Here is a 13902-nt window from a genome sequence, read left to right on the forward strand (position 1 = left end):
TTCCAACATACTTAACAGGCATGTTGCCGCTAAGCCCGGTTAAGGTGCTGCAGGAGTACATAGCAAATTCAGGGGTGAGAGCAGGAGCCCTGTTCCAGCAAGCGGACGGCTCCCCGCTGATTTTATTCCAGTTTAGCATTGTCTTTTCACGTGCCCTCATTGCCCTGGGGTTGCAGCCAAAGGAGTATAGCCTTCATTCTCTGCGTATCGGAGCGGCTTCTGTAGCCGTGGCGTTGGGCCTGTCCGGGGGCGACATTCAGTGGATAAGACGTTGGCGTTCTGCAGGGTATAGGTGCTACGTTCGGATCTTTTAGGGGCAGGCTCCTTCATCGGTACCCCCCGTATGGGGGGGGTGCTGCAAAGGGCAGGAGTCGTGGCAATAACTTCTCTTTCTTGTTCTGCAGGATGCGGTAAGAAGCCGGTTCGTGTACTGTTCTGCAGCCATTCCATTGTATTTTGGGCCCGCAAGAAGGCGGCCGTGAGTCAATTTGGAACACAGCTCGGGCTTGGCCCCGCCATGCAAGTTGGCTGGCTGGCCTAGCGGGGGATGTGGTGGGGCCAGCTGCTGCCCACAATGGCGGAGTAATTGAAGGAGAGCTTGTCGCCTGATGTATTGGTGATCCACCTGGTGGAAATGACCCGTGTGGGATATCTGGGCTGTCGCTCAGGCTCAGAGCAGGCAATGAGCTTGTCACCCTTCAGGGTTGGCTGCCTGGCATCACGGTTGTCTGGTCGGACTTCCTACAGCAGCGGGTGTGGCATGGTGCCAGCCGCTGTGCTAAGGTGGAGAGGATGAGAGGAAGGTTATCAAAGAGAGTGACCATTTGTTGGCACGGACCAGTGGATGGGTCATTTTGCATCCAGCCGTTGCCTTCTCGATGCCTGCTCTCTACAGTGGAGATGGGGTACACTTGTCTGAGCAGGGGGCGGACATCTTTCTGAGAGACCTGCAGGATGACCTTAAGGCGCTTCTCCTGTTTGGGAGCGGGGGGGGGGGTCAAGTGTTAGGCTGACCCTTCCATGTGGCAGGTGGTGTGGTAGAGGCATGCTTGGGACTTTGGAGTGCACCTTCAGACAGCATAGGCAGGGCAGAACCCAATAGCAGTCCTCAAGGGATCAGCGGCACGAGGACATTGACTGGGGCCCTGGCCGGGACCATGGGGGTCCTCCTCAGAGGCTCAGCGGCTCGAGGCGGCACAGCCCACGGTCCGGCTGCCTTCCCCTTATGGGACAGACCTGGATGAGCTGCGTCGCCCAAGAACGGGGCACAGCTTGGAGTCGGGTGCACATCCTGCCTGGGGGACAGAGTTGGTTCTGGGGCCGCTCAGTGGTCCCGCCTCCACAACACACAGGGTTTTGCTGCCCCCGCAACTGCAGGTCTCAGCCTCCTTTTCCGCATTAAAATGCTAATAAAGTGGCCCTTTCTCCCATGTGTGTTGTCTCGAGTGTTCATTGGACGTGGCCAGACAAACTTCCTAGGAGAGGAACTCTGTCTCTTTCAGAGGGTAAGATTGAGAAGTTTTAAACTTTTCAATCACCATGAACAGTGATGGAAGAAGCAGCTTCCACAGAGGAGACTGGATAGATCTTCAGAGAAAAGAGCAAAAGCAGTGGCAAGCCTGGCCTCTGTGCCATCTGGGGCCAAAACTACAAAATGCTGACCAACCAACCAAGGAAAATGACTCCACCCCCACTAGTCACCTCCAGAGGGCCTTAAAACATCAGTTCCGATTTTTCAAAGAAAACCAGAAGTAATGTTTTAACACTCTCCAGAGGCCTCAGAAGGCCTTCTGAGGGTCAGGGAGGCAATATGAAGCCTTTCCAGCCCTCAGAACACTTCTGGACAGCGATGCTTCGTAATGATGATTAGGTAATGAATGTGCGTTGATTTTATTTATTGTGATTTCAGTACATTTTGTGTTGTGAATGCTGTTTAAATTTAGAATTTATTATTCTTTTTCATTAATACAGTGAGGGCGCAATCCTAACCCCTTATGTCAGTACTTTCCAGCACTGGCATAGTGGTGCCAATGGGACATGTGCTGCATCCTGCAGTTGGGTGTCACTCACGGACGCCTCCTCAAAGGAAGGGAATGTTTGTTCCCTTACCGCAGAGCTGCATTGCCCTTATGTCAGTGTTGGAAAGCACTGACATAAAGGGTTAGGATTGTGCCCTGATTCACCTTGGGGCCTTTCTGGCATAAGGTGGCATAGATACAGGAAAAACAAGGAACAGAATATGGAAAGCCTAGTAGAGCTCTGCTTGTGTAACCATTTCTGTAAATATTTATGCATGGAAGGTGAAGATTGGGATCACACCTGTCGGTCCCATTCCCTGTTGACTTCTACACATCCATCAAAAGGTCGGAAACAAAGCCTTTGCACTCCGTTCACAATGAGAAGTAGCGTAGAGCTTCTGTTACAATCTTCTGATGAATTTGCAGAAGTTGGGGGGTGGGGTGAAAGGAAAAAGGAAGCAGTACCCAGACCAGAAGCAAAAGAAAATTGCAAAAATGCAATGCAAAATCAAAAATAGTAGAAAAATGTATATATGGTATTTAGCATGCAATTATATCTCTATATACCAGTTCATATTAAAAGCATTTCACATTAAATGCATACATACATTTTTTTCACCTTTTTGGCATTCATCTTCTCAATGAGTTTGGGGGCGAGGTCAGCAGGCATAATTCCACTCCCCATTCCACATGCTACCTGAATAGGGCTTAGGTGTTACTTAGTGGTCACACCTTTGGATGCCAGGTCTTCTCAGAGCAACATTTTATCTCTCTAAGGGCCCAACACCAGCAAGCACTGTGGCAAACATGCCATAAGGCACGCCTGTTACAGATTCAGCTGGTCCCGCACTGGAGCAGGCTCAGCGCAAGCCCATGCTGAACCAGTGCCAGCTGGCCGACAGAGAAGTGTCACCCAGAGCTCCAGGCAAGTACTGGATGGCGGAGAGGTAAATCTGGGTGGGAGGAGACATTCTGGGGTGGGTAAAGGCGTGGCAGGGAGGGAGCAGGGTGGGAGGTGGGTGGGACCATTGGAGCTTTGCTCCTCTGAATCCATAGCCCCACGTTGGGCCTCCCAGCCCAATATGGAACTGCTTTACTCTGCACCAGCTAAATAGTCAGCGCAGAGTTGAGTAGCCCCATTGCAGGGCTTCTTACCTTCCCCTGAAGAGATGTCAGGAGCGGCCACTGGCTGCTCGGCATCCATAGGATGCAGCTGCAGTCATTTTAGTGCCACTGCAGCCCTCAGCACCAGGCAGCTCAGGATTGGGCTGTAAGTTTTTCTAGTGCAGAATAGCTAAGTCTAGTGCACGGTAGCTAAGTACAATTTATGTGTTAGGATTTATATTTCAGAGTAATACCCCAACATATACTCAACATAAAGCTGAACACCTTACTATACTATAGTACCAGAGTTGTGGTGATAAATTTTAAAGTTCAAGAGATTGTCATGACCTCCCACTCACAAAGCCACAGCTTATTAAAACTAATTTTAATGTCAACTTCTCCCAGAATGCAATGCACATTGTAAATGAGTAGTTGCTACAGAGAGCCACTAGATGGCACTATAATACACTGTCATTCTTCCATTACTTCCTCATTAATTCAATGCCTAACATAGATTTGAGCAACACTGAAATATTACCAGTAGCTGCTCCCAAAGAACTGGATAGTTTCCTCATATCAATACGTTTCAGGATACAACAGTCCTATACACTATCTTTTGGTCCACACTGCTTCATTCGGATTATTAGTACACAATGCAGCTATTGTAGCAGAAGCCACAAATGGCAGAATTTCCTTTCTGGAAAATGCATAAAGGATAACATCCTTTCAGGTTCTAGTCTGTAGATAGGTCCAGCCAAAACTTGGAGGCTGCCTGAAATAGCCTAACTCTGCTGCCCCCCTGTGAATGCCCATGTCAACAGCCTGGTTCAGCTTCTTACCTCCTCTTCCACTAGAGCAAATTCAAAACTGGCCAAAGCAGGTGTCACGATATTACAAAATCTTATTTTTAAGACTCCATTTTTCCTTCTTGCTCTGTCCCCTCCCCCCTTCTTAACTGGAATAAATGAGGAAAGCTCCCTTGAAATTCCTTCTCGGAATGTTCTCCATTTCTTTACTCTCTCAGTGCATAAAATACACATTCTAGTCATTTCTACACCACAAGCTAGATATGTGCACACATTTGTTGGGGTCTATTGGTATTTCTACTGCATGTTTAGTAAAATCAGTCTGTTTTCAGGAACAGTCACAATAACTGCTCTTTGAACAATTTCTTGCATTTTTATTGAACTACTGGTGAAAGGCAACCTTTGATTTATATTATTTTTATGTCTGATCTTTTACAATAAATCTTCCATCTTTTTGATTGGAAGCTCTCTTTCTCTCCCAGCCTATTCTTGAAATGTTCCTTATTTCTGCATAACACTAATCCGTAGCCAGTCTGAAAAGTTTCCTTATCAGGGGGGCTGTTTTACTTTGCTTTAGCTACTTTCCCTGGGAAGACACAGCACTGGACATCCTGCATTCTTCTGAAAGGAAAAGAAGGGAATTTCTTAATAATTCCCCACACAGGTCCCATGATAGCAGCCTCCCAAGAATGCTCTCTTATAGCTTACAGCACTGTCCTGACCTTAGGTAATGTCAGGTATCTTCAAAGCTACCCTCCTCTCATTAATTGCTTCCTTGCTCATTCTCTGTCTCCTCTTCCCTTCCCTTCGGTTTTGCAGGCCCAAAGGTCCCATTAAATGAATCATTTGGTTGGAGCTTATATGCTTATTTTCTGCATTTTAGAGTAGCTAGGCTAGTGGGGCAGGGGTGGATTCGAACTCGGGCTGCAGTAAGAGGAGAATGTAAGTGTTTGATGGCGGTGGTGTTTCAGCTGGTAGAAGCACTTTTAATATTGTAGCTGTGGGTACTGAAGGAAGGATGCAGACTTGTAATTTGGTTTTGTAATTACAACATTGTAAATAAACTGATTTACAGTTTGCCCTCAAAGAGGGGCAATATGCCGATGACACCCAGCTGTATCTCTCCTCCAGACTCCAGGGTGGCGGCTGAGGGCCTGGAGCGCTGCCTGGAGGCAGTGAGGATCTGGATGGGGGCTAACAAGCTGAAATTAAATCCAGATAAGACAGAGGCTCTCCTGGTTCGGAAATCCTCGATGCAGGTGCTGGACTATCGGCTTGCGCTGAATGGGGTTGCACTCCCCCTGAAGGAGCAGGTCCGCAGCTTGGGGGTCCACTTGGACTCGCAGCTGCTCCTGGATTCCCAGGTGGCGGCTGTGGCTAGGGGGGCCTTTGCTCAGCTTCGGCTGGTGTGCCAGCTGCGGCCGTACTTGGATCGTGCAGACCTGGCCACGGTGTTCCATGCCACGGTGACATTGAGGTTAGATTATTGTAATGCACTTTATGTGGGGCTGCCCTTGAAGACAGTTCGGAAACTGCAACTAGTGCAGAATGCGGCGGCCCGTGTAGTTACTGGAGGTAGGCGGTTTGACTCTGTCAGTCCGCTTCTCCAGCGGGTGCATTGGCTGCCCATTCATTTCCAATTCAAGGTGCTGGTTTTGACCTTTAAAGCCCTATACTGCTCTGGGCCAGAGTATCTCAGAGATCGCCTACTCCCGTACAATCCGGCTCGTCCGCTTAGGTCATCAGAGAAGGCCTTTTTACAAGTGCCGCCACCTAGGGAGGTACGGGGGGCGGCGGCAAGAAATAGGGCCTTCTCAGTAGTGGCACCAACGCTATGAAATTCCCTTCCCCTTGACTTAAGAATGACTCCCTCTCTTGAGACTTTTCGTCGAGGCCTGAAGACCCGTCTGTTTAAACAAGCCTTCTGAGTTCTCGGCCTTTTAAACACCTTTTAATATTTTTTAAATACTTGGTTACAGGCCTGATTCTTTTATGATCTGCTGCTCTATGCTCTTTTTACCTGATTACTTTTTAATCTGACTACTGTTTTTATATGTGTTATATGCTTTTATCTGTTTTTAAATTATGTTTTTAATCTGTTTTAACCTGTTGTAAGCCGCCTTGAGTCCCTTCAGGGAGAAAGGCGGGGTAAAAATAAAGTTGTTGTTGTTGTTGTTGTTGTTAACAACTGTCAGGTACAATCAAGACAACTGAGAATTTGACTTACAGACCTTAAGTATGTTTATTTTCAGTTTCCAATTCAACTCATTTCAAAGTATAGACGTTTAAGAGTTCAACATAAATTATTGTCCTATTCAGAAAAGAAACTACATTGCTCTCTAATGTCACTGAGCAAACTTTTGGGAGGCTAAGGGCGCAATCCTAACCCTTAGAGGCTTGCGCTGCATCCAACGCGGGATTGCAGCAAGTAGTGGCTCAGCCACGGGCAAAGGGAAGCTCTTCTCCTTACCCGTGTGTAAGGGCTGCACGCCCCATGGGTCTCCTCGGACCTGCACCACCTCTTGAAGCCGCTCCGCTTGCCCCGGGGACGGGGGTTGGGATCCGGTATAACCACCGGGTCCCAGCCCTGCCTCTGGCTCCCCGCGCGCCTGCCCCTGGGCCCGCCCTCCCCCTGTCCAGTAACACCCCCTCCCACCCCCTCCCCACACACCCCCACACCTACCTTTGCTGCTTATGTCGGGAACCGCGGCGGAGGCTTCTGCCTCCGTCCGCGAGTCAATGCATCTGAATGCGCCAACATTGCCTAAGGAGCCGCAAACATGCTTTACGGCATGTATGCAACCCTCCAGGGCCACCTATACTGGCATAACTGCCGGTTAGGATTGCACCCTAAAATTGTTACACTCCCCCACCTCACCCATATCCGCATCCATAGAAATATGCCTGAAGATATGAACCCAGAACTACATACTACAAAGAGAGCAAGTCAAGATATGGATCTATTGAAATCTACAGGCTTATGAATGACATCTTAGACATTAGCTCTGAGTGTGATTGTCTGTGTATACATATACACAAGTAAACTAAATAAAGGTACTGAAATAATATGAATAACTTACGGGTCTTCCTTTTGGTCCTCGATCTCCTCTTGGTCCTTGTGATCCTGGAGGTCCCTAAATCAACAATTAGAATATATTGTCACGATATACATTCACCCTGCTTTTGATATGCCAGGATACCAGAGTTTGGAAATTAAATTTAGAAATTTGACTTTGTAAAGTTGATGTGACTTCCTGGCATTTTCTGACTGACTTGATGCATGCCAGCACCTGGATGGTGGAAAGCCATACACCAGATAACATACTGAAGACAGTGCACTGTAGCTGCAAACCTGGAATGTGTCACGAAGGAAGTGGTACCTGTCTTGCCCATACACTGGTTGGTGTATATGTCAGAATTGTGGGGGAAAGAACAAGTTTTTTTGTTTTTTATTAAAGATTTCCATCCACCCAATTCACCTGGGCAGGTCTCTGTTTGCAGTCACAGGTCTGGTGGGAGGGGTTTCACTTCTTGCTGGATTACCGTGTCTCCGTGTCTCCGATACTTAGGTACATGGGTGCATTTGTTTCCAAATGGGATGCACAGTTGGTGGGTGGAGCGTGGGGTCAGAATGGAAAGAAGGTATCTTCTCTCTGGTTCACTAGGCTATCTAGGCAAGTCCAGTCCCTGACACTGAGTAGAGTTCAGCTGGCATTCCCATAGTGGGCATAACATGAGTCCTTGGGGCCAGGGAATCATCTTTTCATTTATTTTGTTATGTAAATGGCTTTGTAGACTTTTTTGTTGAAAAGCATAGACATCTATGCAAGAAAAGAAAAGACTATGTAGTTCCCAAGGGATTCCCACAAAACAATATAATAATAGGACTTGCTACTGGGTTCCTTGGAAACTTATTGGGGCTCATGAATGAGACAATGGAAGACAAACTTCCCTAAAAAAGCTACCACTATTATCTTCCCCTGCAAAATGGAACCTCAGAAGAGTGTTACCTACATTCTAGGCCTTATTCTCATTTCATGCAGAACAGCGGTAACACCGAACAAGTTGGCCCACTGCCTTGCAGAAACTGAATGTGTGCCCTAGAATCAGCCCCAGCATACTGTTTTGTGCTAGAATTATTTGACAGATGCACAGCAGTCCTTAACAGATCAATTAAGATAGGACAGGTTATCTGAAGGTTAACAGGTTGATCTGACAGGTTTCATATAATATGAAAACCAAACTAGTGTCCAAAGCTAAGTCTACTCTATAGCTACAATCCTATATGTCAATCTAGGCTTATTTTCCTGGGAGTAAGTCCCATTTAGCACAATTAAACTTACTTAGGAATACACACACATAGGACCCAATCCTATCCAACTTTTCAGTGCCGATGCAGCCATGCCAAGGGTGTGTGTGCTGCATCCTGAGGTGCGGGGGGAGTCACAGAGGCCTCCTCAAGCTAAGGGAGTGTTTGTTCCCTTACCTCAAGGCTGCACTGCAGCTGGATCAGCGCTGTAAAGTTGGTTAGGATTTGGCCCATAGATTGGTGTTTTCACTGAGGACAGTAGTTCCCAAGTTTCTTGCCTTTGCAGTTCACATCATCATCCATGGAAGGTCCCAGGCACACCTTGACCAAGAAGCTGCAAAGCAATATGGGGCACAAACCAGAAGCCACTTCCGGGTCATGCCAGCTTGCGACTTGCATCATTGGCTACATCGCACTGCATCACACCCTAGACTTGCAGGTAGGTTCTGCAAGGCATTCTGGGGCATGACATGGCGCAGTGCAGCCAATTATGCGAATCATGGGCCGGTGCAACCCAGAAGTGGCTTCCGGTTGCAGCAGGCCAGCAACACAACAAAAATTGGGTCATGACCCACAGTTTGGGAAACACTGACTTAGAATGTTCATAGTTTGTGATGTAGGATTCCTCAAAAAAATCCCGATTCTTCATCAGATCAAGACAAGCAGGGCCCTGCATCCTAAAAGGGGTCCTAGAACAAGCACATGCGATTTCCCCTGCTAATTGGGCAAGAGACACTTTTTCAAGGGTGTTCCTCTTATATTTAGCAAGGGGAGAGTAACTGTCACTGCTCAGTGTCTTTTCTAGTGGCTATTTGCAGGTGTTCTTCTGCATCTTTTTAGATGGTGAGCCCATTTGGGATAGGGAGCCATGGGAGCCATGGAGTAATTTGACTTCATCTGTGAACCACTGTGAACTTTTTGTAGAAAAGCGGTGTATAAATACTGATGATGATGATCAGATTATAAGCCAGCAATCCACATATATTGGAAATTTACCTTTGGGGCACAGCCCACCTATGGAGAAGTCTACAGTATTTACCATTTTATTCATTCTTCCATAGGTCTTCTGTCTATGCGTATAAGCATACTGAAGGTACTCATATTCACCATGAGGCTAACAAACATGGACATTAAAGTAACAAAACCCAGGGTGCCTGCGTTGTTTGTGTGTGTTCTTATTCTGGTATTTTGGGGTGGGGTTTTTGTTTTTTGGGGGGAAAAAACTTTTGGGGCAGCAATTTGGACCAGAAAAGCATTGGAAAGGAAGATAAAGCATAATTAACATTTCCTGCACCTGCCACTCTGTCACTGCAATTCCCCTTACCCCCCCCACCCCCAGCCACTATTCCTCCATCCCAATCCACAGAGTTCCAGGCAGGTATGCAAGGATAAGACACACTTAGAAGACTACAGAGTTGGGATATGGGGGAATTCACGAGACCAAATAAACAGAAAGTAACATTTTCCAGAATGTTGTCCAGAGAGTCTAAATTTAGGCAAGAACGATAGGAAATGAAGACATCGTGGGAATGCTAAATAAAAGACTTTGTGCGCAACAGCCAAAACCAGTAGCAGTCATATAAGTAAATGTATTCACCAGGGAATAAAAGGATATAATAACCAACAGAAAAAGGAAAGGTTCAGAGCAACTTCTATAGTGAAGAAGATGGCCATTACATACACATTTCAAAAATGGATACTAAAAGAGTCATTAAACTATGGGTCAATACAAAGAGACAATCAAGCATTTTTTAAAGAGTAATGAAATTGGTGATGACTTACAGATGGTCCAGGCCGACCTCTTATACCTGTAACCTGCAAAATGAGACAAAATAAGCTTTAAAAATACATCAGGACAAGAACACAAACCCAGAGAGAGAGAGAGAGAGAGAGAGAGAGAGAGAGAGAGAGAGAACACTTCCATTTACAGTTTCACTGAATTTTGTGGAAGAAGAAAAGGGTTGGGCAAAAGAATTTTACAAGCAAAAACTTCCAACAATTGTTGGAAATCTTTTGAATCTATGTCTCCTCTGGGTAAATGAACATTTGTTTCCTTGTCTGGAGATAAGCCTTCACTGCCAGAATAGATGTACTCAGACCTGCCCCAGCAATTTTGATAGAGCTAGTGGACCCAGGAAGGGAGATAGGGGATATCAGTGGCGTTGCAACCACACATATAGTCCTCTTCCCAGTCTCAACATGCCCCTCCCCAGTCTCTACCTCATTCCTCCCACTCCCCTGCACACTGCCCACCCCCAGTCCCCAGCTGATTTAACAGCACTGGGGCTTTTTCTGGATCTCTTGGAGCATGGCCTGGCCTGACCATGCTCTATGGAGTGTTGCCATTCATGATAGCTATAAAACATGCTGCATTGCCAGAACCCAAGTTCTGGTGGTGCTGTGTGCCCATAGGATTGGGCCCTTTCAGATATGCACTGATTTTCAAGAACATAACTTCCATGTAAAAGAGATATGAAAACTTACTACTGGCACAATTCCAGGTTCTCCTTTTTGACCCTGAGGAGAAGAAAACAAAAAGCTATCTCAAACAACAAAATATAAATGAATATTCTTTTTTTCTTAAATCATTTTTAGCACTTCACATTCCACATAATACACAAGATAACATTGGACAAGATGTAAGAAACAAAAGGCCTTCCCAGATGCTTGAAAAACTTACAAATATCCTTTCGTATTACCAGCAAGACTACATCAGTGCTGGATCTGTTTGAACCACTAGCACAATTTCCTATGTCCTGATCATGGATATGGTAGGCCTCCTGCCTCCATTTTCCTTTTCCACTGAAGCCTGACAATGTCATGGTGGTTCATCTGAACCCAGAACTGTGCTTTAAATTAACTGTGGTCTACAAACCACAGTTAAACTTGTATTTGAAACTAGAGCTGAATCTCAGTTTCAAGTGTGAATTTCATCACAGTTTGTAAACCACAATTAAAGTACAACTTTGTATTTTGACAAGTAATTGAGCTGTAGTTTAAGCAAACATGATTTCCATATCAGAGCATGGCAGTGGAGCCATGGAGGTAAGGGGACCAAGAAAGTGAGGCCCTTTAGTGGCGCAGGGCACTTATGAACAACCCACTGTGAATATTTACTTCTGAACCCACCCACTGGAAGAAGCTCTTTTTTTGGTGTGCATGTTTTGGCTCTTTAAAAAGAAACCAATAGTGTAACTGCTTTATAGGAAGTACATACCATCAGGGGGAAAAAGACACACTCTTTAACATGTACTATTGGCATAATTGCTGCTCCCATATTATTTTATTATTATTTATTTAAAAAATACAGGTGTATGCCACTTAATGATGGGGATACATGCTCCGATTGCTGTTGTTATGTGATTAGGTCATTAAGCGGCTGCCTCTTATTTGCATCAAGAGCCTCTTTGTTGTGTAAAGAGACACTCTGTTACAGGTTATGGGAGACCTGACTGCCTCATTAAGAGCCTCTTTGTTATGTTTTGACCACAGTCATATATGAGGTCCATTGTTAAGCAGAAGGCTGTTAAGCAGCGCACACTACAAATACAGTTGGACATCAGGAAGTTCTTTCCTGGACCCCCCAAAGATAGGAAACCCACAGATATCTGAATCTGATGGTGGGGGGCATCACCCATGTCCAGGTCGAGTTCTGAGGCCTGAGGAGGCAAAAACTGGAAGTGCAGTTCTAAGGCTTCTAGGAGTCTTCTGATGCCTTTGGCGCACAGCCTCCTCATGCCACCTCCCAGATTCTACCGGAAGTCTTCCCAGGCACTATGGGGATGTCTTAGCCTCAAAAAGCCGAAGCTGACACTGCTATGCAGGATGCAAAACTATACACCAGGAAAAATGAAGAGTTTCAAAACAGTGCAGGCACTGGCATGATTCTATGCCAAAGACAGAAATGCAGTGGGTGCTGCTTGGGACATGTTTATGAGGAGATATATTCACCTGACAGCAGGAAGCTATGCTCAGAGTGCTGGGAAACACATTTATCCTACAACAAAAGCAGCATACTACGTGGGAGAAAGATTCCCCCCTAAAACAGACATGCCAATCTGGAGAACACCATGTAGATCTTGGACAACTCCTGCAATAGCACAGCATATTCCTAGCAGCTGACAATCTGTATGGACCGTACAGTAGGGTTCTCTTTTAGCTGTTCTGCAAGAGTTCCCTAAAACTCTGTTATCCACCTGAAACCAGAAGCTGCTGTGCAAGAGCTAACTCTTATGTATTATGGTGTTTCGTTTGCCTTGAAATCAATGTGTAAGATAATGTGAGAGAAGTGGGATTTATGGTGCCTTGAACTTTCTTGAAATATTATCGGTCACGGGACATGGATTTGGGACGGATGCTCTTTGCTCAGTTCCACCTCTGAACAAGAATGCATCACATGGGGAAGTCCCAGGGCATTGACTGGACAGCAAGCGGGGGAAAGAGGTCCCAGGTGCACTCTCTTGAAGGAGGGAGACCTCCCTCTGCCATGCTACTTCACACCATAATCAATAAACATGGCCCAAATTTGCACCAAACGCAGTGTCACATGTGTATCATGGGAGGCTATCTGGGCAATATCACAACGCTCTGTAAAGCACCTCCATGTTTACGTTATTGATACAACAAGAAAAAGATAAAAATAATAAAACTTACCTTCCTTCCTCTACCTATAAAGAGGAACAAAACAAAATAATTAGCACAATTGGCTTCTCAGCACTTTGGCACTTCTCAGCAATTGGCTATACACAGTGATTTTCATCAAAGCCCATGGACATGATGTGAAACTGCCATGTGGATAGCTCCAGGTAAGTGAAAGGAAGTGGTGGGGTTGCCTCTCTCCTCCCAATTATTGATGAGTCAAGTGCAAACTCGCTTGATTGCTTGACCCCTGCCCCTGTATCCAGTCTTACCCACTGGCAGGTAGGAAGGGCATGGGCACACTTCAGGGGTGGCAAAATTGGAAGGATTCAGGTGGCTGGGAGGCACAGGCCAGCCCAATTTCCAAACACATAGAATTGTTGCATGCTAGGAGTTACATGCAGAATTGAATTATAACGTATAAAGTGACAGGACCACTGAGTCCTGGACAGCTGTGTCCCAATCAAATAGCTGATACCTCATCCCAATATCGGATGTTTGCCTCCCTTCTTTTTGTGTCCCCTACATTTGCGTCCCAAAATATGTATATTTCTATTAGATGACCAGGATGCAAAACACACACACACACACACACACACACACAAGATGCAAATGTCCAGGGATTTGACCAGGACACAGTCATCCAGGATGCAAATACCTTCTAGCACCAGTGTATAAAATAGCCATTAGCCATATCGGTGGAGAGTGCTTCTGTGTGTGCATGATGGAGGGGAGGGACTAGACCGGGGGGGGGGATGGGAGTGGTGGAAGAGACTCTATCTCCTGTATCGGGCTGCAAAACCTAAGTTTGCACCAGCAAAATAGGGGGCACAGATTGAGTTGCCCCATTGCGGGGCCTGCGGCTATCCTCAGAGGAAGGGGATTCCTCTTCCCCCAAGGAGACCTCTGATGGCCTCCCTGGTCCCATAGGATACAGTAGGAGTCATTTTGGCACCACTGCACCAAGAAGCACTGGGGAGCTTAGGATTGGGCTGCCCATCTACATTGTTATTGAAGTTTGAAACGT

The 13902-nt window shown here is 46.2% G+C and overlaps 1 protein-coding gene across 1 annotated transcript in view; it reads right to left on the minus strand.

Annotated features, from left to right (window-relative positions):
* The window catches only part of COL5A2 (collagen type V alpha 2 chain), a 177599-nt gene that overhangs the window by 76832 nt on the left and 86865 nt on the right, over window positions 1–13902 (minus strand). Inside the window, exons 3-6 of the mRNA XM_066612123.1 lie at window positions 12891–12904; window positions 10722–10754; window positions 10020–10052; window positions 7009–7062 (exon numbers count right to left, since the gene is read on the minus strand). Of these exons, the coding sequence (XP_066468220.1) occupies window positions 7009–7062; window positions 10020–10052; window positions 10722–10754; window positions 12891–12904 (134 nt within the window). The remainder of the gene's footprint in view (window positions 1–7008; window positions 7063–10019; window positions 10053–10721; window positions 10755–12890; window positions 12905–13902) is intronic.

The sequence above is a fragment of the Tiliqua scincoides genome, chromosome 1 (assembly GCF_035046505.1).
Source record: "Tiliqua scincoides isolate rTilSci1 chromosome 1, rTilSci1.hap2, whole genome shotgun sequence".
Lineage (NCBI taxonomy): Eukaryota > Metazoa > Chordata > Lepidosauria > Squamata > Scincidae > Tiliqua > Tiliqua scincoides.